We start from the raw sequence: 27,022 nt of genomic DNA on the forward strand, positions 1-27,022 counted from the left end.
AAAGACTGCCAGGAGTCTGGGAGCAAATTCCTCCAGGTATGCCTTATAGAATGCCGCAGTTAATCCGTCTGAGCCCAATGCCTTGTCCAAGGGCAGGCTCATGATAACATTTTTAACGTCTTCTAATGTAAATGGCAGGTGCATGTATTCCCGGTGTCTGTCATTAAACCACGCCAAGGCTACTGAGTCGAGGAATTCCTGCATGCCCTCCGGGCATTCTACGACTCTTGCTTTATATAACTGCGTGTAGAACGAGGAGAACGCCTCCAAGATGGCAGGGGAGCCTCTTATCTTGTTACCATCTGCGCTAGACAACTCTGGGATAAAGGCCGCAGCCCGCCTGGATCTAAGCAGGCCCGCGAGCGTGCGGCCTGGTCTATCCCCCTCACCATATCTGCGTGCTTCCGTGTATTTCCCTAAAAATGTTACTTCTCTATGAGCTTCTTCCTCATATTCTAACAGCTTGCCTTTCAAATCAGCAAGTAAGGCCACGCCCTCACCACTATGTATGCGGGCCTCCAACTCTTTTATTTTACATTCAATATTACCCAAGGTGTTTCTTATAGCCTTCAAGACTCCCGCCTGCCTGGAGATACATTTCCCCCTAATAACCACCTTAAAGGCCTCCCAGAGGACCGCCTCCGTGGCCACCGACCCAGCGTTCAGCGCGAAATAGTCGGATATGTCTGTATGTATTTCTTCCTCGAATGCCTCATCAAGGAGCACCTTTGGGGTTAGCCTCCTGTTGAATTCCCCACGGTAAGTATTGGGAAGAGACAACTTTAGAAGAAAAGGTGAATGGTCTGAGATTGTTCTCGCCAGGTGTCCGACCTCGACCACCCAGCCAGTCCTATCTTTGGACAGTAACCAATAGTCTAGTCGAGACCAAGCACGACGATGCTCCGAGAAGCACGTACCCTGCCTAAGCAACGGATTACGCAAACGCCAAATGTCCACCATTTCACCATCCTCAATCAGTGCATTCAGGACCTTACTGGCCGCGGTGTGGTGCGTCCTAGCCGTGCCCTGTCTATCTAGATCGTCATGAAGTATAGCATTGAAGTCGCCACCCCATAGAATCGTGGCGCATCCCGTGGCCCTGACTTTTGCCCAAACTTCCCGGAAGAACTCCGGCGAGTCAACATTTGGTCCATACAGTGCCACCAGAGTAAGCAGCGTGCCTCCCAAATATCCCACAAGTATAATGTAACGACCATCGGTATCTGTGTGAACCTCACGTTCCCTCCAGTCCAACCCACGCTTTATAAGAACTGCCAGCCCTCTAGCATAATTTGAGTATACTGAGGAGTACGAAGACCCCCACCTGCTGTGCCTAAGCCTTGCAGATGTTGGTATACTGAGGTAAGTCTCCTGTAGTAGGCATATGTCAATGTTATGTCTTGTTAGATAGGCATGGACCATGCGGGATTTCCTACCATCATTACGGCCGCGTATGTTCCAGGTTAGACAATTTACGGTAGTCTCGTGCAGTTTATGTCCGTCAAATATGTTGCATCCAAACTTCCCTCTGTAAACTGTTGTGTTTCGTAATAGTGTATATCATACCCACCGTGACGATGCCATACATCCCCAAACCAAACAAACTTGACCCCTCCCACCCATCCACCCACATCAACCCCCCAACTCGGTTGAAGCATACCCCCTCCCTTCAAAACACATACAATAGAAAATACCCGGGAAACTTCCCATGGGGACGAGAGAATGCCAGGCGGTAACCCCTACCTGCGCAGGGTGGCCAAGAAACTGCAATGGAAGGACTTGCACTGGGACATAACATGAACAACTCAATGGCTTAAACAGTATGATAACTTCCGACTTCACTTGCGGTTACAATCAAATTAAATTCCCCTTCCTCAGTCCACCGCGTGAACAGAGCACCCGCGCGATGCTATAATGACAAAAGGACTAGGAAATATCAAGTGCAGTTCCTATAATGAGTTCCAGACGGACTATATAGAGTCAGATTGAAAAATCCACGATGTTAAAAGCACACTATTAATGACATATCACTCCCACTAAGCAGACTCCCAACAATGCCCTCCCCAACATGGACAGTGTGCTGACAGCAGAGCAAAAAGGCAAGCTTCATCACATGATTCAGTCATTGTCACTTAGCTGGTTTTCAGTAGCACCGCTAGGTCGAGAGCTAGATTTTTTCGGCTTCCCTCCCACATGCTTGGCAAACTTCAGGGCAGACTTGGCGTCGGTGAAAAAGTGCGCGGTGCCATCGTGTGATACCTTCAGTTTGGCAGGATATAGCAAGGAGTAGGGAATCTGTGATTGCATGAGAATCCGTTTCGCTGGTAGAAACTCCCTTCTGGCCGCCTCGACCGCCGGTGTGAAATCCGGATAGGCCACTTGGTTCCCTTGATATTGTATGGACCCCATCGTGCGAGCCTGGCGTAGTATAGCATCTCGATCTTGATAGTTTAACATCCGTACCAATATAGATCGTGGCGGTACCCCCACCGGTGCGCCCTTTCCACAGCAAACTGCGGTGACAGGTCGCAAATAGGTCCCTCAAAAGGTCAGAGATGTATACCTCCATTTTCGTGATGGCTGTGGTCTCTGGAACACCAGTGACGCGCACGTTGTTGCGTCGTGACCTGGCCTCCAAGTCCTCGTTCTTTGCCCGTATCACACCTAGGAGTCTGTCCATTTGCGAAAGTTGATCTTTTGTCTCTATCTGAAAATCGTGGAAGTCTGACTGTTTATTCTCAAGGGCATCTATACGGTGTTCATGTACTCCCACCTGAGTCTTTACCGATTCCATCTGGGATGTAAGGTTGTCCAGTTTCGCATCTATGGTACGCAGGCTTGAGCGCATTTCTAGCATTAGGGATCGCATGTCTTCACCCTGCTCTTCTTGCCGGCCATCCGTTGCTCCTCCGGAGGCCGTGTCCGCATCTTGATCCAGCTGTCTAGACGACTTCCGCTGTTTAAAAGTGAGTCTGGGCTGCTTTGCGTCCTGCTTGCCCATGTCGCAAATTTGTTCAGGTGTCCCAAACCGCAGCCGGCTTCAGCTCCCCCTCCTGCACCACCGTACCTTCAAAGCCTGCCTGGGCAACACCACCCGTCGAGAGGCCCGATAAAATGTAGGGTCAGAGTCGCCCAGCGGGCCCGTGAAACTCAGTTTACACCCCCTCCTCACACTCCAGTAAAATCCGGCAGTTGGGGCCACTCAAGGAGGTACCGGGTGCCTTTATTTCTCACCAGAAGTATGCAGATTATAGCCTGGGGCTGGAAGAGCCACAAACCTCCTCACGAGTTTCAACACAGGCCCTCTATGCCACCCCTAATGTGGAAACACTCACTCTGTCCCACCTGATCTTCATTCAATACCGGAGCTCCTCTACCCGCAGTATCTGGCAGGCCGCCGTACCAAGGCAGCAGTCCCCCGCTCCAGAAGGTCCGTCTAGCAGCTCACCTCGTGTCAGTGAATTGCCGCCTCTCTGCCTCAGTCAGTCCGCCCCAGAGCTGCTAGCAAGATGTCTGCCTCGACGGCATGGTTCTCCCCAGCGCCACTCTCCCGCCACTCTCCCGCCGCTCAGACCACCGTCAGCGCCTTGGAGGATGCCGGTGCCACTTGAAAGTTAATACCCAGGCTTCTGACGCGCACCCGGGCCCAGAGCAACGCCCCTCCGTGCTTTCGCGATACCTTCGCTCACAGGCCCGAGCCGCAACCCCGGCCTCAGCCACACACGCTGGCCGCTTCCGGGCTCCACAACGCGCTGCACGTGAGTCGTTCACCTCATCGCAGGCTGGTAATGGTCGTTCCGCCGCAGCTGTTCAAACAAAGACGTCACCGCTACATGCCACAGGTGTTCCGACGTGAGGAAATCAGAGCTATTGCAAGCTCAAGCCATATTTGTCCGGATCAATGTGCGGATTATGTCTCGGCCGGCGGAGCTCTCTCAGGGAGCAGCCATTCCGCAGCCCGGCAAGCCACGCCCCCCAACATAGAGTTAAAATGAATCTAGTTGTCATCAAAGCTGTTCATTTTGCTTTGTCTACTTTCTTCTAAGAGTATCTGTAGAAGCATTGATTTGAATGGTAGAATGATTACCCCTGAAGGGTTAACCTGTATTATTTCAAGAAAATGTAAGTTCAGTACATGTATGGTTTATCAACTGCTTCCTAACCAATCTAAGTTGTGCATTGTTATGTGCCTGAAAATAAATGGGACATACAGCATTTAATGGTTGTAGCCAAGTGGAGTTAAAAAGTATTTTGTGTTAGTCTAATCATCACCCTTGAACAAAGAGTTTAGAAGTGTCATTGAGGAGGGATAGTAATACATCTATGTCTGAAGCCCAATGGATGAGAGCAGCCAGGGCTTCAAAGATATGATGCATGCAAGACTACACTGAGGTATGCGGATAGATAATCAGATTATAAATTTAGGATGTTTTATTTTAAGCCCTTCACAGATGTTGCTTTTTTTTATGAATAAGCATACACATTCCTAATGCTTACCTCTGTTTTTGCCACACTATGTAAAATGTCCTAGTTATTGCAAGAAGGCCAGAGATGCAAGGATTATTGTACACTTTTGGTATCTGCGTAGTACATTAAATGAAGTGCTTTGATGGCATTGATTATTGAATGCACTTTTAACCCATGCAGCTTTATGAAAGTGAACTGGTTGTTGATGAAATGTTGGAAATGAATAATTGAATTTTTGGCAGCAGTGATTTTGAGTTTTGGTTTATTGTTCCATATTTGGAAAAGAAGGGGGATTTAACATAATGGTTCACAAGTGATTTTTGGATGCAAGTATTGGTCTGGGCAAAGGGAAAGGCTGCGGTGAAGCCAAATGTAGCTTGTGTATGAACTGTCCTATTGTGATTAATTCCTGGGTTTATGCTTTCATTGTACTTGAGTTCCAGGATTTTTTGGAAAATATAGTTTTTAGTGTTTGATGCTTGATGTTGTAAATGTGCTAGTTAAGATGTTTATTAAGGAACAGTTAAAGCATAATCCTTGATTCCATCTCCAAAATGAAATTGAAAACTTCATTACGGTAGCTAGGAACTGTTTGGTTACCATCCACATGCGGAGGAGTCAGTGCCTGCAGGACCATATTGTTTGCAAGCTCAATGTTTAATACATAGTAGAAATTGTATGCAGTAGGGTTGGCATAGTGATATTGAGGGTTTGTGCTTAGCATAGCTCTAGGCAGTGAATGCACCTGTCATCGGTTTGTACACTCATGAATGCTTATTAAGTCTCTGGAGGGGCGAAGTTGTCGTACCCCATGGTCATGGTGTAGGTGAAGTTCCTTCTCCGTTTATCTTTCTAGAGATCTGCTTTATTAATTAGAGAAGTTGTTTGATTTTCATGAGTAAGATAATGGTAAGGTTGTATCTATGTAGAGGGGCAAGCTAGTTCAGAATTGTTTCAGACCTGCACTGAGAATTACACCCAGGGACCACAGGTATTTGTGGCCTAACATAATGATCCTGCTGCAAAGTAGAGAGCTACTGTTGCTATACTCCTGTAGTAACAGTTTATATTGTTAACCATTTATGGTTAGCGACCATGCACAAAACCAAGAATTTGAAAGCTGGACTACGTACTTTTTTGATTTTTTTTTTAATTGCAAGATGCATTTGAATTGTCCATCATATGTTGTTTCTTTTTATTATTTTAAAGTGCATAAATGTTTTTTCTTCTAGTTAACAACTCTACCCAAGAAAGAAGCAAGTCACTTTCTGATTCCAGTGATGTGGCTGTAGTGCAGAACAACTTGAAAGAATTATTGAAGAAATATAGTTACGGCATATGGTTATCAAAATTGCCAAGATTTTACAAAGAAACTTTTGACCATAATCTTGATGAAAAGATTATTGGGCAGCTTGAGAAATGGCCACATGTTTGCAAGGTAAGTTTTTAGAAATAACAGGTTTAGCTGTTTGAATTTTGTCATGTGATATACTGCCATGTTCTTTAAAAGGCAATAGGTCACCGTGGAATACCCAAAATTTTATGGGGTTGTTTTCCAGTGGCAGAAGCACTGTTTAATCTCCTTCTAAAAAATCACTTTAATGTGGTTGCACTTCATGTCCATATGCTTTAAATGTTTCAGTATCAATTGCATAATTTTATTACTCATGTTTTTTCTGTCTTTTTGCTTCGTTATAAAAAAGGGGGAATGGGAGAGACTCTTTGAGGGCTCCTCCACCCACTTGATTACTCTGTTCTTCTTTTTTTTTTTTTTTTTTTTTTTAATAAGCATTTTTCAGGGGAAACATAATCCTGCCTCTTTTCTCCCCACCCCTGCATTAAGAAAAAAAAAATCAGTCTAAATGAAGAAGCCTGTGCCCTTTCTGTTCCCCACTGGACGCCTGGGTTCACCCACAGTTTAATTGTTAATGTAGGAGCTTCTGTACAAATAGGTTGATTGCTGGAGGGCTGCATGCATGGAATGACTCAGCAGGGGCATAATGCCTGCTATGTATGAAGGAGTATATGGGGTTATGATGTGAAGAGGGAAGAACTGTGTGGGGGATGGTTGACCTCCCTGTATGTTGCTACAAACAGGTAGAGTAAAGAAGTGAACTCCAACTCTGAGCCACTGCCCTTCCAGAGCAAGAGTAGTTTGTATCCTTGGCTTGTTGGTATGCTAGTAGGTGACAGTCTTAAAGTTATGGGTATTCCACGGTGACCTATTGCCTTGGTGTGAAGGACTGTGTGACAAAATGTGCTCTTTACAATTGTAAACTCATCTGGGCTATTGTGAATACCAGGGCCTTTATCTCTCTCCATGAGCCACTCCATTGCTGTTCTTGTCACATGGCTACTTGGTATGAGTACAGTGATATTATAATTTCCTTCCTCTCAAACAAATGAAAGGACTTTGGGTCTTCTCTTCAGTAACAAGTCAGTAACCAGTAACTTGGGGGCAGGATTCATTTCCATAGGCCAACTCCTGTAGTAGGAAAAGGAAGCTCTATAGATTCAAACAGAGGATGAGGTTATTTGAGATTCTCTACCAGACCTATGTTTAAAAGCATTTTGATGGCAAAGGTAGATAAATGAAGTGCTGTAAAAGGATTGTGCAGGGCAACAGTCACTTCCACTCCAATTATGAGTGCATTGGTTAATTAAAGCCTTCCTAGCTATAGTGAAGAAATGTTTCAATCCAATTAAGGACACAAAGCCAAGGAATATATTTTACTTTCCTCCATTTATTAGGTCAGCAGCCTAACATATATGCAAAACCAACATTAAAGTGAGGGACTACAAATCTCAGGAGTCCAAGCAAAAAAGTCAGAGATCAACCAATCAGACAGATCAGGCCCCACATATGAATATCTCCAAGGATCCGTCCTTCCTCATCCTTCAAGCAATAGGTCCAATTGGGATATTTCCTTAATTGGCAGTGTTTCTGTTCGGCTCCTACCAAAAAATACATAATATAATTAAGTAATTCCCCTGAGCTCCTAAAACGATCCAACAGTTTAGCATAGCTCTCTTACATAACAGACTGTCATATAAATGACAGCATGAGCTATAACCTCACTACTCTTGAGAGTACTATTGAAACCTATAATAGAAAGAACCATGCTAGTTCCCAAATAACGTCAAAACACTCCATATATAAGGTTGGAAAGGATGGCTTTGATCCTCATCACGTGGGAAAATCCTTGCTGTCCCTTTCCATAATGGAGACTTTACTTCACAGTAGCTAGAAAAGTTTGTGTGCTATATCCGGATCGGAGGCTCGAATTATACTGATTTAAAGCTTACTTGCCACTAAGGCTGCCATACCCATGAAAGACTTAAAGTAACATTTCCTAAAAGTTGAATCAGACGATCAATCGGCCATCTCCAGGATATCCTCAAGCCATCATACCGAAAAAGCCTTAGAGGCCACCACAACCAAGACTTAATGTGCCCCAAAGCAGGAGTTGTCAACGTCCACATCTACCATCACCCAGCGGACTCATCGGGCTATCATGGGGAAGAGCTGGTTTAAAAGGCTTTTTAATTTGTTAAGGAAGCTGCTGCGCCATTAAAATCTAACAAAAACATTGGCTTAAGGCACAAATGTTTTGGTTTCAAAAAGCACATTTGGCATAGTACTCCCTGGCACTGAAGGTAACTATTTTCTGTATGGACTTTCTCCTTGTGAAAGGGCAGCAAGCTGTAACTCCTAGTGATGTCAGTCAATTGCTAAAATGGGCTGACCTATTCCTCCGTGTTGCATGCTGGAGTGGGTGAATAAAATATGTGAATGACAGAACCAGAGACTGTTGGATGAATGCTGGCTGAAAACCCCTATAGATAACGGTTATATACATCATTTTAGTCAAATCAAAAAGGTTGTTGGCTAAAATGGACTTTAAAAAGCCAATCTTTGCCTTGACTTCCAGCCTCTTGCCTTTGGGAAAGAATCCGAGAATGAAAGATAGAGGGAGGCAAGAAAGACCCCAAAAAATGAGGACGTTGATTAAGAGACAAGAAAGAAAGAAACGGACAAATACAAAAAAGTCAAGAAAGAAAGGGAGGGAGACAATAAAAAGAGACAAAAGAAAGACCAGTAGAAAAGTCAAGAAGGAAAGCAGCAAAGAAAGAATAAATGACACGCATGGTTGCAAAGATAGAGCACCCCATATAAGCTTCTATTCAGAGTTCATGTGCGCTGCTGGTATGGGTTGGAAAAACAGCAGTCAGATAAATATGGGCCACTTAAAGGAATTTACAACAGCATTGGCAGGAGACATGAACTGATAAAACTGGAATGTGCCGCCTGCTTTCATGTGGTAAAAAGCATCCTGCTATCACATCGGACTCTACAAACAAAGGCAATATCAAAGTAATAATTAAGTAAAAACAAAAACATTGGCACTGAAGTTAACTACCTTGTTTGTGGATGTGTTCCTTGTGAAAGGGATAAATGCAGCAACTCAGTGAAGTTAGCCAGTGGTAAAGTAGACTTATCCATTGCCCCATGCTGTAGTGGGAAGACGCAAAATGTAATTGACACAAGAACAGACCAATGGATGAAGAGAGGTGGCTGAAAGCCCATTTAGCTAAGTATATTATACATATAATTCTAGTAAAATCAAAAGGTCTTGGCTAACACCAGATCTAAAAAAGAAGGAAAAACTCCCTCCATCATTACTCCCAACATTCCAGGTTTATTATACCTCAGAGAGGGACCCTCCGCCCCCGATTCATTACTTTGCCTAGACGCCCAAAATATTAAACGTGTACACTGACATAGCATATGAAAACCCTCATTGTGACCTAGTGTATTTCTGTCCATATACGTGATAGGGACACCTTGAGGCTGGTACTGGTCCACACTTCCTGGGACCATCACTCTTCCAAGGTGCAAAGGTGTCATGTCCAGGCAGTTCGACATAGTTATAGGACTAGGCTGGGTGGGTAGTGACTGAGTAATCCACCCACTACCTCGAGTAGTCCCAGCACAGTCCTTTTGGGGGTAAGGGGTATGTCCAAAGCCCCGCCAGAGAAAGCTCCACCCATACCCAGAATGTTTGTATGACCGTACAATCCCAAGTTGCGTGGAAGAGCATGCCCAGTGTTTTTGTGCAATGAGTGGAGGCCGAGGCTGCAGTGCTGTACATCTACCAGAACCTCCCTGTTATATAGCCGGTCCTATGAAGATAGTTAAATCGGATTAGGTCGCAATGAAGCTACAAGCAAACAGACTCCTGTTCAGAAGAATGCTTAAAACCTAGTTGTTTACAACTAAACTAATTTAATCATGTTCACTCTGCAGCTGTTACCATGACTCATTACAACTCCGTGCCAAGACGCCTCTGCATTCGTAGCGCTCTATTAATGCTTTACTTCCTTACTTAGTCTGAGCCATACCGAAATAGCTAACGTGCATGGGGGCATTCTCGCCTCCCTCCAGTCATCATCTAACGTCCTGAGGTCAGCCTGACGTTTGGTACCTAACTCAATGCATGGTTCAAGGGCATTAGCTTTGATGGTGCTGTATAATCTGGAAATGCCCTTAGGACCGATTAGTTCTATGTTCAGTTTAGCCTCTAACAGGGTTAAATTCAGGTGGAGAATGTGTGGGATCCCTGGCCCAATTAGTGCTTGCACGCCAGTCTCCATGCCATTGCTGGGTTTCCTCTGTGGGTCTCTTAAACCACGTAATATGTCGAAAGGCTCTTATCCAGGCCAACAGTGTGGTATTTGTGACCGAAGGGCACCCTCGTTGTCTAATAACTGTGTTTCCAGCCGGTAAGTGGGATCTTTTCCTGTGGTGTGAGAATCACCTAGGAAGAGTACCACATCATCTGTATAGAGAGGCATGTGTTCCTTCATATTCATACCTCAGTTGTGTATCAATGCATCTTTACTCAACTATTCCACCAGTGGCTTAATCAACAGAGCAAATTATTGTGGCGAGAGTGGGCAGCACTGAATGAATGAATACGTTTATTGTGTGATTTACTTAAAATCATTACAAAATAAAGTTAAAAACATATATCTTAAATTAAAATGGAATCGTACTTAAAAATCGTAGCAGCGGGAGGGTGTGAGCGCAGCCGATGCTGACTGTGTGGTTAACAAATAAGGATAAAATATCACTATAGTTCCTTTGTTGGGTCCCTAAGGAAAAGTGGTCCTTGCAGTCAGAGGACCACGATGGTGCGTGTCACACATGGGAAGCCATCACAATAATCTTGAGTCTTCCCCTGTTCGGAGATGCAGGAACTCAGGATTTACCAACATGATTTGCACCAAGTTTACAGGCAAAAATCATGGGTTGAAAAAAGAGTGTGGAGCGCTGTTTGCACAATAGATGTAATCTGATTCAGATAAAATTGGGAGATTGCGTCCCAATAAGGATTTTTGCAGTGATATGAAGGACCCCCGGTGATTGTTTGTCTATCCACACGAGTAGAATGAAACTCCTGAACTGACACAAGATCCCAATCGCTGTCCTGTACGCTGCCATCAATTTACCACAGAAGGAACCATTTTATTAACATTATTTAAAATTAAATGGGATACAACTTGTGGAAATTATATATACATGTGGATATCTGTTTTTATTTTTTGTTTTTGCTGTAACTGATGGGCACAGTATTCGCAAGCAGTGAAGAGGTTTCCACATTTTTGGGTGTGGTAATTTCCCTTTTCTCTAAATAGAGAAATCGTTCTAAATGAAAGACCCGCACTTTCGGGTTTGGCACATTGTTCTACCCCTGGCCATGCTAAATGCAGGCCTCGTTGTGCAAGCCTGGCAGTATAGCTCAGTTCTTTAATCATATACCTATGTGCAGTCTGTCGGTCACAGGATTGTATAGTCATAAATGATCGTAGAGTGCTAAGTGGCCTGCTGCAGGAAACCGTGTGTGAACTGCCTTTTGCATGTTTGTGTCCTAGTAAAATAGCACAGGGGGTTCCAGCTTGTTTGCATATAAACTAGTGTAGTTTGCTGGTCGCAAGTTCTTTTCCTCTTGAGTAGATCAGTAGGTTGTGTGCCTGCTGCAAACATATTCACGTAGCCAGCAGGGCATAAGTTTAAATTCATGGGGGGCTAACGCAGTACCTTTTTCTTATCCTATCATCTTTCCCCCCTAGCTCTTTCTCCTCACCTACCTCGAAACACCACTCTATTACTCTACCTTGCTGTAACTCCCGTTCACTTTTTCTCATTCTTTCTCTCTTCACTCTACCTCTCACTTATGTATGGAAATACCTGTTTCTCTATATACCATCTATTTCGCTTTCACATCCATGCACTCTCACATAAGTGAAAAAATTCCATTACAGCACCAATAGCTCTAACTCTAAAAAAAAAAAAATGCGAGACCTTTTGCATTGCAAATGCTTGTTGTAGAAGTCAGTGAGTAGTTCTGTGACCTGCACTTTACCATGTAACTTTGCAAAGATATTGAGTTTCACGATACTTTGAGCTATATATTTTTCAACCACTAGATGTCGCTATCGTTTCGCTATTAAGTCCTGCTAGTAAGCCATATAAAGAAACACGCATTGGCAATGGTTTAAAGAAATGTTGTATGGCAGTGTGAAACACTAAAAGTAAATAGCATGGGAATGGGTATGTATTTGTGTGAAAACAAAGAACTGTAGAATAATGTTTGTAAGTAGGCCAGACCTAACACTCCATGTAGGTTAATGAGTGCCCTCCTTGCTGCTTCTAGAGAACAGCACTATCAGTTATCTAGTTATTTAAGACACTTCAATAGCATTAGAATGTCGTGTGTGCCCCTGAAAATTCAAGCTCAGTCAGGTGGATAAATAAACAAAATGATCACAGCTGTGTGGAGGGCAAGAACTTTTTTGTAGAAGCACGCAACTTATGCCCAATCAAAACATGTACTCTGGACTCCCAAAATGTGGACGGAGCCAACGCCCCTCTCCTTGTTGTTCTCTCATTGTCTTGTGACAGCTTTACTGTCAAGCCAGTCCATAAACAGTGGCTCCCCTGTAAATGATTGATCGATTCAGTTTGTTTCTATGGTTTCACTTCACAATACTTTATTTTGATCAATATGACCATAAAAGCATTTTAAACAAAATTCTCACATCTCATTTGTGTTAAAAAAACAAATAAAAATGGTATGCATACATTAAGTTACATTGTAACTAAGTACATAGTGTAGCGTACAAAGAACTAATTTGCAGTCAGTGCTGGTATCACGGTCTGTAATTACCTATATATGCAGTACTTGGGTTCAATTTATAATAAGATGTTTTTCTGCACTTAGTATGACACTCAAATTAACTCATAAGCGATCATATCTAAGTTTTTATAAAGTGCTTATTCCAGTCAATAAGACAATTAGCAGCATCACTGATTACAATAAAGTGCTGGTGCAAAATATAATAGAGAATTTACAGAACCTTAAATATAGATAAAAAGTTCATATAAAGACAGTTGACTTCAACCAAAAAGTAGTTAAAGCCATTGTTGTAGATCTTTTACCACCAGGACTACTTCTTGGTAGTCTTTATCACCAAGTGATTTATACATTAATTATAATACATTATTAAAATGCTGCTAAAATAGACGTACATATAAATTCCATCAGTTAAAAAGCGGAACAGGGTATACGCCAGTTTAGTCACCATCTATGGGGGGCATTTTTCAGAATACTCTTTGAGTACACCACATGGAAAATAAGCATGCCACTGAATAAGCTATGGGGAGACTAGCATTATATTTCAGTAGCCTAAAGGCCTCTGAGCATTGCCTAGTTCCCAAATTTCTACATATCTGGACCAGCCATCGTTTTCTTGCTCTCTTATAGCCAGTACAGACCAAGAATACGTGGCATTCAGATTCTTCTGCACTATCGCATGCCAGGCAACCCAGTGTTTGTAGGCCCACCCATTTATTCGTAAAAGCACGCAGTGGCAATACCCCTTGCCTAAACTGTAAATAGAGCTTCCTTGCGGCAGCCAGCTTTGTCATTAAGCGCCGGCTCTAATATGTACTGGTCTTTGATTTCCAAATATGCTACATTGAGTTTCCCCATTAAATGGTTCCCCTGTAGCTGGGTCAGTTTATTCTCCCAGTAACGACCCTTTAGCTCTTTCCTTGGGACTGTAGGGCATGTAATTTCTGGGTTATTCCAAAGATTGTTCAGACCCATGAATGTAAGGGACTACATTTCTGGAATTGGTGAATAGAAAGTAACAGAGGACTACATTTCAGAGAAGCTAGGAACAGTGAAAGAGTCATAGGACTACGCACCAGACTGATGCTTTCATGGCAGCCATATTGGTGGGGGCAAGTCATTGCTAACATTTGCATTTTTGTTTAGACAATTAGTCCACTTTAAGACCATGAGCATTCAGGCACTTATTTTAAGCCCTATTGTAGTCAAATACATAGACTCCTAATTCAGCTAAGGAAGCTAGGTACTGCAGTCTCATTACCTACAGAAGCATTTCAGCCATGATCACCCTCCTGTTACAAGATTATCTTAAATACAGTGGATTTAATAATAAGGTACCAAATCTTTTAATCATAACCATGTCAGGGCATCATCTAAAACCTGTAGGAAGGAATTCATATTCAATACTATACCCTCCTAATCTATCCAACAATGCCTCCAAAACGTTTAAACATAACCTACTCAGAAGAAACCCAGAAACTCTAATCTTAGACCAATCTTTCAACTTAAAAAAGGTGCGATTATGAACAACTTTATTTTCTTTACTGCTTAAATGGCGAAATACCTTAAATAACTAGCTAAAAATACAGGAATCGAAAAACATTCCTTATGGCACTAAGTTGCTAATAACACCCTCTCGAAAACTGAGAGCAGATTTAAGCATAACTTGGTATAACAAGCATTGGCATAGCCAATAGGTCTCGCCTTTGGTACTTTATAAGTGTTTAGCCATGCAACAGTTGATGTTGTTGCACCAAGGATATTGTGCTGCATAACTAAATACTTATAAGGTCCCAAAAGCGAGACCTATTGGCTATGCCAATGCTTGTTTCTTAAATTGTTGGTGGGATGGTGGGTTGGGAGGCATCTGGGAGAGTGGGCGTGCAACATGAACTTTGTCATTCTACAACCTAAGCAATGACAGTGGGATGAAAACTCCTTGCCAAAAGCCACACAAAGTGTTACAGAGAGTAGCTTGTTTTTTCCTCACATTATACTGGGTGCCACTTTCCACTTTTATTAATTACAATATGATTATTTGTGAATTTGAAATAATATTGTAGTAATGAGGTTGCAAATGTGGGGGGTTAGGTAAAGTGCTCCAATATAACTCCGAGACAAATTTGCACTATATAATTAACAAACACCCCAACATTAAAAAAAAAAAAACGATGCCAAAACGCAAGAGAGGCCCGGGGAAGCTGGGAGCAGCAACAACAGATATAAGGGGGGGGGGGAGGAAGGGGGGGTACCACGAGGGAGACGCGGGGTAGGAAGGAGGGAGAGAGGGGCATGAACACAAAAACATCATGAAAATTCAGATGTAAATCGTCTACCTGCCTTAACGGTACAACAAACGGAGAGCATCTCGATATAGTTTAAGCCAACTAATTGCCAATGGACTAAAGAAAATCAAGCTGCTTGTGTTTTCAGTGAGGTGAGACAAAAACAAGCTGATGAAGATTCCTCCCCTTACTTGGCGTTGGGCTCTATTGTGATTAAATAAAGATGTTATCAAAGTGCTCCGGCAAAGACAGTTGATAAGCCAGCTGAGCTGACGGGCTCTTTAGTGAAGGGCAGCATTTCCCTTAACCCCCTCCCCCATCCCTAGCACCAGATCGTGCCTGCCCTTAACCCCCTCCCCCCTCCCTAGTACCAGATCGCGCCTGCTGTAGTAGCAATGCTGCAAATGGAGCTGCTTAGGTAAAGCGCTCCAATACCTCTGAGTCGAATTGGCACAATATAAATAAACCCTACCAAAATTTAAAAAACAAAGCCAAAACACAAGAGCAGCCAGAAGAGGCTGGAAGCTGCAACAGACAGGGGGCAACACGAAGGAGGTGTATGAAAGGAAGGAGAGAGAAAAGTAAAAAGTATTAATGTCATAATGACAACAAGGACCACTATTGGGCAGAGTGGCCACGGTTTAGTGACAGAACTCCACGACACTCAAGAATTCAACTTCATAATCTTCTAACTGCTGGTGCATTAATTTGATTAGATACACTGTCTCTTTACATCACGGTAAACTGACGCTATGTGGGCCTATTTGCTTCCTGTAGGCACTCACAATTTTAACTACTCTGTTTTGCAATTAACCGTCGACAAAAGGTGCACACTAAAAAAACTGTCATCAGGTGCTGGAGTCATGCATTTGATTGCGTTGCTTGACTGACAAGTTGATTTTTTTTTTTTTTAAATGTGTTTATTTCTGTTGACGAAAATTAAAGGGTTTCATAAATTGTCAAATTCTTGGTTTTATGAAAATAGCAGAACAGATCGGGAAAAAGAGAAAAGTATGCTTGCCTCCTGCTGGTGCCTGCATGAAGCGAGAACACGCACTTCAACCGCCTCCCACAACACCGCTTTCCATTTCAGGGCATTCTGTAAAGGTTATATTCTTTAAAAAGACCACTCCACCCGCTAAAAGGAGGCGAGGCCAAACATGTTGTTACGCTGGAATGCTACAGAGGTGCAGCGCAGAAGTGGCTGTGGGGGCAGCGAGATCTTATGGGATTAGTGGGCTAATGGTGCGTTACCTTCGCAACCGTTTGTTCCGCCAACGAGCTGGGCTGAAGTTGGTGTCCATCGAGTCGTGCCTCCACAGGGAAGCTGCTCCGGTGTGAATTCAGCATCTCCACCAGCAGATAGTAAATGGCGGCAAAGTGCCAACCCTGCTAGTTGAAGAGTGGTAGTGAGGGAACCCGAGGAGAAGGAAGTTAGGGGGGGGCGGGACCAAAAGAGATTGTTGCCCCTGGCGCAACCAGCGCTAAAGCGGGCCCTGCATCAGGCATATGTGCATAATAGCAGCAGCTCTGGGCCTCTTGCATGCATGCAAAGTTAGTGTCTCCTTGAGCCTATAAGCAAAGGTGTTTGAGTGATTAATACTCTGGTCCTCTTCATCACTCCATCACGCACAGCGCCCACACATCATTCGACAGGATGAGCCACCTCCTTGTCATTTGTAACCAGGCGAAATGTTTCACAATTTAGAATCCATTTTTCCTTTCCGACACCTTGAGCCTATATTTATGGTGATGGATTTGTAGCTATTTGTACCCCCCCTCCCCCGGAACGCATCGCCCACAGCCCCAGTTTCTGAATGCACCCTATTAATGCAGCCCTCCAGGACAACAACACTGTTGAGAAACACGAGGCAGGAGCTTGAAAAGGTCATAGGAACAAGCGAGACGTGTCCCTTCCTGATCAGGCCTTGATTGTAATTCACTTTGATCTGATTGAGTAGTCTCGCACCCGGCTGACATTTTAGCCCGGGATCAATTTCTGCTCGTGCCTCTATTAATTTATCAGGTCAATGAAAGCCACACTGCAATATAATTGTGTGCCTCTGACCTCCCAATCGGCTCATGAGCCTGTTATAAATACAATTTGCGACTCCAGGTTTTCTCCACAGGGAGGGAATTGTTTTCGAGAGAAGGCATTGCAATTTTGTCTCTTTACAAAAATCTAGAGCCACGAAAAATTAAAGCTAGGTACAAACAAGTAAACAGCAGCATATTATTACTACTGATAAACATTTACACAGCACACAGTAAAACGAGTGAATTTTCTCTTGCTTTTGAAGAATACGCGCTAAAAGTAAAAAAAAAAAAAAAGTGTTGCCAAAAGTGAAAGCGTTTCACTTGCGGGAGTGAGCGGCGCCAGGAGCGATAATTGCTACCATATGGCGCGGTTCTCTCCCGCAAGTGAATCGCCAAAGTGCATGCGATGCCATTGAAGGCAAAGGAACGCGTGCACGTTTTTGGCTGAAAAGCCGAAGCGATTGCTAAAGGTCTTTTGCCAATGCAGCGCATGCGCGCTGCGCAGGCGAGACCTAAAAACGCCACGTTTCTCATTCAAGCTGCCTACAAAGACCGTGAACGATTTGACGAATATTTCTCAACATTAAACAATCATGTTCTTAGAAGCCCCCCCTCAAGAATCCAACCAAATAAGAATTCCCAAGCCATCGCCTCACATGGGAATCAACCGGCTGTGATTGAAAACTTCATCGCGATAGAACCCCAACAGACGAATCAAGCTATGGTATTAGATTGCACAATCAACAATGATGAGCCCCAACAGTTGAATCAGGAAGCCTGTAATTCTAAAGATAGGATTATCAGCCCACATCTATCTATAGCTACTTCATCCACCGCTAACCACAGTGATTCTAGCGCCTATCCAAGCCCTAACACTGATCACAACCTGCTACTGGGAACAGTTAGTAGGTTGGAATCAACAGTATTTGACCAGGTTAACTGGAGAGGCACGCATATGACCGACACAGGGATATGCGAAACTGTTTCTAGACACAAAGAAACATGCACAAAACAACTTAACAGTTGTCCCTATCCCTTAGAGATATTCAAAGCTAGCACTCCAACAGGGGCACCCACCCAACTTCCCACCTTTACTCAACCTAGAATAGAGTCTGAAAAGATTAGAAGCCCTCAACTTAATAGGGAATTTGATAATCTTAGTTCGCAATCTAGCAAGACTTACAAAGCCATGCTTTTCACTATTAGAGATATGAAGAACCTGTTGTGCTTATCAGAAAAATGGCTTTCAAAAATGGAGCTTCTTCAGAATTCCATTCATGAAACACAATTTAAACTTCGTTCTACCCCAATGGCTGCGTCAAACAGAATATACCGCCCCCGTAAGCAACTCCGCTATCTGACAGACCGTGAGATCCAAACCATAGTCTTCATACGAACCAACCCCCACTACTCCCACTAAGATAGGTGAAAACAATATCCAAACAGTCCCAACGAATACTGACAGAACTACTAAGACTAACAATAGAAGGCTAAATTTTAGCCACCTAAAAAATGTGTTATTAATTTCCGACAAGATTGTCTCGTGAATGATCAATCCACAGAAACACATTAGTTGCATACTACTCAACTGTCGGTCAGCAAAAAAACATGCTGCCGACATAGCCGACCTCATACTAAACCAAGAAATTGACGTAACTATATTAACTGAAACATGGCTATCTGACTCTTCTTCCTCATGCCTAGATCTTTTAGTCCCCCCGAATAACTGAGTTCTGAGACAGGACAGACGTGACAAAACGGGAGGAGGCATTGCTTGCATACATAGATCAGACATTACCATCCCAAAAATACAATCTGACCCTTTAGAGTCTTGTGAATATCTGGGCATGTCCTTAAGATCGTCTGATAACCAAAACTGTTAACTTGACGCACTCTACCACCCCCGGGTAAAAAGAACAAGTTCATAGACCAGATGATAGACATCATCACTGCCAACTCTAATCTGTAGTCTAATGATATTTTCTTAGGAGACTACAATCTTCATTGGGAGGATCATACTGACAGTCAGATCACACTTTTCAAAGCCTTCCTGGAAGATCACTCACTGGTCCGAGGATGTCATTTACCTACCCACTCCAAAGGTTCTCCTTTAGATTTAATCATAGCTAAAGAAAAAGCTATAGATAAAATTGTAATCACCCCCTGCGATTGGTCTGATCATCACATCATTACCTTCGAAATACCCTTCATAAAAACCAAAACGTCCTCCCAACCTATTAAGCCCAAAAAATTGACTTGTGACACTAGAGGAATCAAAATGGATAACGTCGAAGCTCGCTGTGAAATAGAATTGCAACCACCTAAGAGCATGGTTGACGTCAGTGACCTCACGAAGCACTAGAACAAGACCATGTCGAGCATTATTGAGGACATAGCCCCTTTAAAATTCAAAAGGCTCTCTTACAAAGACAATGGTTTAATAGTGCCCTTAATGAAGAAAGACATTCACTGAGACTTTCAGAGTGAAAATGGTGACAATACCCTTCATCGCCCCACTTAACCCAACTGCGACAGTCCAGGAAAGCCTACAATAAAAGCATTCTAAAGTTAAAAAAAAAAAAAAAAAAAAAAGACTTTTTCAGGAAAGAACTGGATAATGCAATAAACAGACCAAGGAAACTATTCGATCTACTAAAAGATCAATCCAATAAATCTGCCAAATCGGCACCAGCCACTATAAAAACAATCTTAAATAGTGAAGATTTCTCCTCTTTCTTTACAGACAAAGCAAATTCACTGGAGGGGCTGCTCAAAAAAGCAGCCGAAGACCTTAAAAGTGATGAGTACTTTAGATGAACAACAGTTGCAACTAGAATTAGAAAAACCAAAAAACAATGCTCGATGGTCAGTATTTAAGCCCGTCAGTGAACTAGACATTGCAAAGATCATGTCGACCACTAAACCTAACAATCACTATAACGATCCTTTTCCTGAAAAGTGTTGGTCTTCTATAAACCATCTGCTCATCCCGTCATGAACAAAGGTCATCAATGCTTCGTTGACACAAAGCCAAATACCGGTCTGCCTAATAACTGGTCAAGTCATTCCACTCTTAAAAAAAACCCAACAGAAAACCTCTCTGATCCCAACAATTTCAAACCAGTAACAAACATTCCCATGCTAGCCAAAGTCCTGGAAAAATGTGTGCAACAACAATTGAGCCTTCACATTTCGGAATTCAATCTGTTAAATGACTTCCAATCAGGATTCAGACCAAACCATAGCACAGAAACAGAAATTCTGCACATCGTTGACGCTTTACTTGCCCTCGACCACAACGAAACATGTCTTCTAATCCTGCTGGAGCTTTCGTCGGCTTTCGACACGGAAAACCATGCTAAAATACTGGGTCGCATGAAAAACAGAATGGGGCTAGAGGGAACAGTCCTAAAATGGTTTAGTTCCTTTCTTGAGAACAGATCGCAAAAATTCATAGTCCACCAAGCATTGTCTGGTCCAACCAGAAATACAATCGGAGTTCCGCAAGGGTCAACACTATCTCCGGCGTTATTTAATCTATATGTAGAACCACTCTCCGATATCTTACAAAAAGCAAACATTTCTTTCCACATGTATGCAGATGACACTCAGCTGTACATCAGAGTCACATCTACAGAAGAGAAGTACCATGAACCAGGCACTATTGAGAACCCTCCAATGGCTAACCATCAACCACCTGAAGCTAAACCCTCAGAAAACCGAATTCCTGCTGATTATGCCCCAGAAAAGCAAATCAAATATAGTAGAATGGACCAACCTAATCACGGCTCTAAAGTGTATTCCGAAGATTGTTGACTCTACTAAATCTTTGGGAATTATTCTGGACAAAAATCTGAACATGTTCGCACATAAAAATGCCCGTTTCCATTTAAGCTACCTTAGAAAACTAAAACCTTTCTTAAATAAGACAGATCTCAAAACAGCAGTTCAGGCATTGGTCATATCAAGGATGGAGTATGGATGCACAACTCTGGCTGGGCTGCCCAAGATCTCAACAGTCCCACTGAAAGCTTGTCTTAATGCAGCCACAAGACTAATATCTGGATAAAAAAAAATCGACCATATCTCCCCTCATCTTAAAGCACTCAACTGGTTGCCCTTCGAAGCAAGAATTCAATTCAAGTTGGCATGCATCACTCACAAAGCGATACGTTACAAAACACCAGGTTACCTAGCCCAGAAACTCACTCTATCAGGAGGGTGCCGGTTTTCCAGGAGCCACGTAGACCTACTACTGAAACTGGCTCAATTTTGTAAGAAAAGAACTTATGACCGAGCTTTCTCCGGGGCAGCTCCTAGAATCTGGAACGCTCTCCCACCTAACATTAAAAGAATCCCATCCAGCGCAGCATTCAAAAAGGAAGCAAAATAGTCTATACGAGGAAATATCTTCCTTAATTTTCAACAATATAGCTATTGTCTACTGACCTGTCATGACCCTTTGTGGGTTTGTATATATGTATTTTAAGCTTGTTTTGTTCTAGTCATGTTTGTTCTAGTCATGGTACAATAACTGATGACTTGGAAACATAAATGGTTTTGTTCTTGGAAATGCAATTGTAAAGCGCTCTGATACCCTACGCAGAGTCATGTTCGTGCTATAGAAAACACCAAATAAATAAATAAAGGATGTTTCTGACGTATGTAAACCAAGGTAGACTCCGTGCCCCTGGTAGGTTCATCACCTCTCTTAGTTCTTCCCTATACTCGAACAATTCTTGAGTATCCCACAGGCGCCTCCAGTATAAAAGTGGTCTCAGAGAGGCTTCATCTGCAGTTGACCTAACCCCCAGGTCTAATCGTAGCGGAATAAGTGGGGTGCAGCGGGGAAGACCAGACCTTTGTCTGGCAAAAAGATTGTCTGTTTGTGTTAGACTATCGGTGCGGTCGTGGCTCCAAATTTCAGCTCCACTTAAGGTGGCACCTCTAGCTTGAACCCTATATATCTCTACTGCTGGGCCCACTGGTTTGAGGCTAGAATTTGGGAACACCTTGGACAGACCCCCTGTTGATTGTACTAACTTCAGGCTTGTTGTTTAATCTGTGCTCCCCAATCCATTTTTTCCGTAAAAGTAATGCCGAGGTAATCAAAAGTGGATACCCTCTCTAGGTGTCTACCGTCTAAACATGGGTTTGATCGGGTACTTTTGGCTGAGTTAAATACCATAAATTTGTTTTTTTGCAGATTAATCTCAAGTCCCCTTTCTTTACCGAAGGAATCACATTTATTTAAAACCCTCTGTATACCCATTGGAGATTTAGATAATAACAGGCAAACATCGTGGCCGGGATATTTCGTGCTGCCAGCTTAGGTGCATCTAAATCTTTCTCAGAATTTAAAAAATCAACTAACCCATTTATAAAAAGACTACAAAGGGTCGGGGCGAGAACACAGCCCTGGCGTACTCCTCTATCTACAAGGATGGGTGTAGTGAGTTCCCCATGCTTTCCAAATCCTATTTGCGCGTAGCCGTTTTATTGCTTGACATAAGTATGGTGGAACCCCCATCTCTAGCAGGACTGCCCACAGCTTTTCTCTTTGGACCAGATCGAATGCAGATTTTAGGTCTACAAAAAATAGATAGAGGTTGCCACCCTCTATACACATCTAACGATCTGGTCTAAGGTGGACATTTTTTCTCTGAACCCTGCTTGAAACAGACTAAGAACTTCATGTTCCTTCATCCAGCTCTGCAGACGGTGTAGGAATACACATCCAAAGATTTTTTGGCTGATGGCAATAACTTATGGGCCTATAATTTGTGGGCAACATTGGGGAACCCTTTTTAAAAACTGGAATTATTTCAGCCCCGGCCCAGCTTGAAGGAATTGCCATACCTTGTATAACAGCATTGAATGACACCCAGAAATACGGAGCCCAGATAGTTGGTTCACTTCGGAACAAATCCCCGGGTTTCTTATCTAACCCTGGTGCCTTTCCATTCGCAATTTGGCTTAGAGCACCAGTTACCTCTATGAGGGTAATCATTGGGGTATCATCCACCGCTCTAGGGGTATTCTTAATTACTTTAGAGCAGTCTGGATGCAGAGAGTAACCTGTATTATTCGTTACACTAGCCTCTGACTTTGCTCTCGAGTAGAGGGACTCAAAGTGATCCCTCCACACGTTTGCCCCTAGTTTTGGCTCTATTGCCGGTTTTCCTTCAGGGCAACCCGTATTCACCAAGTTCCAAAAAGTCTTCATGTCCCGGGTTCCCAGGGAACTTCTAAGAGTTTCCCACTTTTCACTTTCCCACTCCTTTTTTTGCCTCCACAGTACTTGTTCGATAGGCCGCTCTGCTGATTTTAATCAATGATCAATTTTAGCCTTGATGGCAGAGACCAGAGCTATTTTGGCCTTTCGACATTTTCCATTAAACCATGGATGTTGAGGTATTCTATTCTTGTTAACTTTTTTTTATTGGAAAGAAAAAGTCAGCCATATTAGCTGTTAGCTTGGTATGATTTGAGGCAACCTTCATTAATTCAATTTGTGTATTATCGTCCAAGACAGATTGAATAGAGTCCATGAGGAATGGGATAACTGTTTGATACAGGACGCCTAACTTTTCTTGAGATTTACTCAATTCGGCCAATTGGACTCTCTTCCTACAATTTGTAATAGTCAATCTGCCATCAGCAGGTATAGCCAAATTGTCGGCACTCTTAGGGGTTAGTATAAGTAGTTCTAAAACGAGTGCGTCGTGGTCACTATCGTGGCGCTGCACAATCTTAAGATCAACAACCCTGTGCCATGAAGCTATACTAACCAGAATATAATTGATTAAGGAGCCTTGGCCAATTCTGTTAAAAGTCTGCTTACCAGGGGTGTCAGACTTAGTTCTGCCATTACATGCCTTAGTGAATGTTTTAATACACGAAAATTCATCTGGAGTACCAGGGGAGTCCATGCTCTTACTAATGGACAGGTTGTGTCTGGTACAGCCCAATGTCGATCTTCTTCACACGGGGTAGCCCTAGTCATACCATCTAGGGGCACATACTGACAGTTGAAATCCCCCCCTACAATTAACAGGTAGTTGTCAGGGATGGTAGCTAGGAATGTCGTTAGCTCGTCAAGGTTCTTCGATTCTGGACTACGGCTAACTGGTCTTGAAAAGACATTAGAGCAGCTGTAGCCCTTGGGGGAAATTTAAGGAGGACACACAATATATCGTTTGAGACATTTTCTGAGTAGATGTACAACCCAGGTGTGTCCCCACCCAAGTGTACAACCCCCAGACGGCCTCTTTTCTTCCTGATGTCGCTGGTATGGTATATGTGGCATAACCTAGTTTGAAGAGATCACCCCCTTACCCATGTTTCTAAGAACATGCAAATTTCGTGTTGGTTCAATAAAGCTCCCCCAGTCAGGACTATCCATCTTGGGGGCAAGGCCGGCCACGTTCCAAGAAATAACTCGCAGCCCCAATAGACCCGGCCAGTTATCATTGGTCATACATTCTGGGGAGGGGGGGGGGGGGCACAATCCCTCCTTTGCACAAACCTAACTTCTGGGGAGACTCACAATTGGAGACGCGGGGTTAGCTGTTAGTTTTAGCCCCTTCGGGTTCTAACTTATTGCCTCTTGCTGTCCCCCTCTGCCTCCTACTGGGCTCACCCTCTTCTGCTGTCATGCACTGTTCTGTGGTCACCCCTGCTTGGCGTGTATTTTCTTTCACCCCGCACCCCTTGGGTATAAGTCAATCCACTCCTTCAAGGACCCCGAACCTATTAGATGTAGGAATGGTGAAGTGATTGCCTCGGCAGTTGGAATCCCAAAGTGTTTGTTTGATAATTTTGATTGAGGCCTCCCTTCCCATCCATCTCTACAGTGTTGTGGGCCCCGTGGGGGATAAAAAATAACCCAGCGGGACAGCTCTTATAGTCCCCTCCTGTCTCTAGTTGTCCCTGGTTAGGATTGCTCGGGCGACTGATAGATTTCTAAAATTAATAACTGCACAGTCTCCCTATAAAACATTGGGTCTCCATCCCACCCAACCTACTCAACGGGTCGTTAAGATTTCTCCAACATCCTCGTAATGGAATTGCTTGTTGTTAACTACCCAGAACATGCATTTATTTTTTAGTTCCTGGTGTGATTCCTTTTGCCCCCTCCCAAGCTCGGGGATGCCCGACAAGATAACGTAGGGGGTTGAAGCTGGTGGTAGATTAATGCACGGTGGTGGATTAAGGGTTTCAGCAATTTTAGTGGAACCTACCCTCTCCCGCTGTCTACTTTCCTGCTGCGGGCCACTGTTCTGTGGAGGGACAGATTCTGATTTTGCCCTGCTAGGGGCTGCAGTACACTGTCTTGCTTGATCATTAACAGTGGAGGGTAGGGGGCTATTCTGGGATGTGAACGTTCCAGCCTTACTAGTATTGTGTGTAGCTTGTATTACATTACTACTACCAATTCCTTCTCTTCCATTAGTGACCCCTACCCTAGCCTCTAGCAGTGTGGTCAGCTTATTAACCCTTTCTATCAACATTTTAAGTTCATCCTTTACAATGGCCCTTACTTGAAATTGTAATCCACCGCTAGATTTGTAACCCATGCCGGTTGTTCCTTACCCCTTTCAGTGCTACTGGACAAACACCCTTCCCTTCTATCTTTATCGTCCATAATTTCTTCTACTTTCTTCTTTTTTGCCCTTTTTTTGTTGGAGTTTTCGGTTTTCCCCTCTTCACTTGGCACGGGGGAATCGCCTCCATGTGTGGTTCAGCATTAGGCGCGTCATCAATGGATGTCGGGGCCCTAGGGGTGTTGCTAGTCAATGGGCCGGAGGCTTGTGAATCTTGTTATGCTTCCAAATCTGTAAAGGGGAAGTCCAAATTTGGAGTGAGTGATAGCCGTCTCTCAGTCCGTTCAATTTCAGTTGCTACCACTCCTATAGCTCTCTCCAGCATCTTATCAATGGTGGTAGGTTGGATTTTAGGTTTAGGTTTTAGGGGAACTTTTTGTTTCTTTTCAATACATGTTCGCTTGCCCATTTAAAAAATGGTTCCAATTGCTTAATTGCTATCGTTACTGTGGGTTCACCGCTAATGTTCTGAAAAATATTCCAATTGGGCCCCTGCAGTACAGCCCAGTGAATCAAATGAGCCCACCAATGCTGTCTAAATATGTAGAGTTAATGGGTCACTGACCTGGAGCCAAGTTGTGTCCTGAAGCCAAATCTGCTTAGTTCTTTGACCAGAGCCAAGAGGGGTGTCCCAGCCCAGCCTCTTCCAGTCGCAGACGGGCCCGCTGCGAGAGCCCGCTGCAGACTTTATCGCGCCTCCAGGCGTGGCGAGAGGCGTCGCTGCCTCACGGGCTGCTGGGTGTTGGAGTCCAAGCCGTTCCTTTCATGGCGGTTTGCACGGTGTTTCCTTGGGCGTCCCCTAAGTACGGGTAATTCTTAAAAATGAACAAGCACATTGTATTTTTACATACTTTTTCTTGACATTAGAATAACCTGCCCCTTTTCCTACCTCACTGCAGCGTCCTACGCTGAATTTCCCAGCCCTGAGGAAGAACTTCCGAAAATCCCCCTGGTCCCCACAAGAAGGTCGAAACACGTCGGCCCCCCCCCTACACTGAGGCCAAGGGTTTCCCGTGTATGAAAAACCAAGCTCCTAAAAGACATTAAGTCTAAGCTGAATTCAGACAGCTTTGTTACGGACTTCTACAGGTTTTTCCCTGACCTCAACACTTTGGACCCAAGAAAAATGTTTGTATCGAGGAGGTATAAACCAACAGGGCCCGATGCATCACAAACATAGAGTAGGGCTATTCTAATTGATACAATGAAAATTTGTAATGTATGTTAAGGTTTGATGTTTCACTGTATATAGAGCCTTAAGTACAATTGTCCTTGAAGTAAGTCTTTTGTGTTTGTAATAATTGTTTTGTTCTAAGAAAAAGAAAAAACAAAAGAAACAATATAATTTTTTGATAAGACGAATAATGCGTTGAAATGTTTTGATTACTGAGTAAATGTTTATTTTATGGCTCTTACCTTTCCACATAAA

The 27,022-nt window shown here is 43.4% G+C and overlaps 1 protein-coding gene across 1 annotated transcript in view; it reads left to right on the forward strand.

The window, feature by feature from the left end:
* TDRD7 (tudor domain containing 7) overlaps positions 1 to 27,022 on the forward strand; it is a 991,711-nt gene that overhangs the window by 261,214 nt on the left and 703,475 nt on the right. Inside the window, exon 6 of the mRNA XM_085636595.1 lies at positions 5,700 to 5,905. Within this exon, the coding sequence (XP_085492721.1) occupies positions 5,700 to 5,905 (206 nt within the window). The remainder of the gene's footprint in view (positions 1 to 5,699; positions 5,906 to 27,022) is intronic.

Source organism: Triturus cristatus, chromosome 2_1 (genome assembly GCF_964204655.1).
Source record: "Triturus cristatus chromosome 2_1, aTriCri1.1, whole genome shotgun sequence".
Taxonomy (NCBI): Eukaryota; Metazoa; Chordata; class Amphibia; order Caudata; family Salamandridae; genus Triturus; species Triturus cristatus.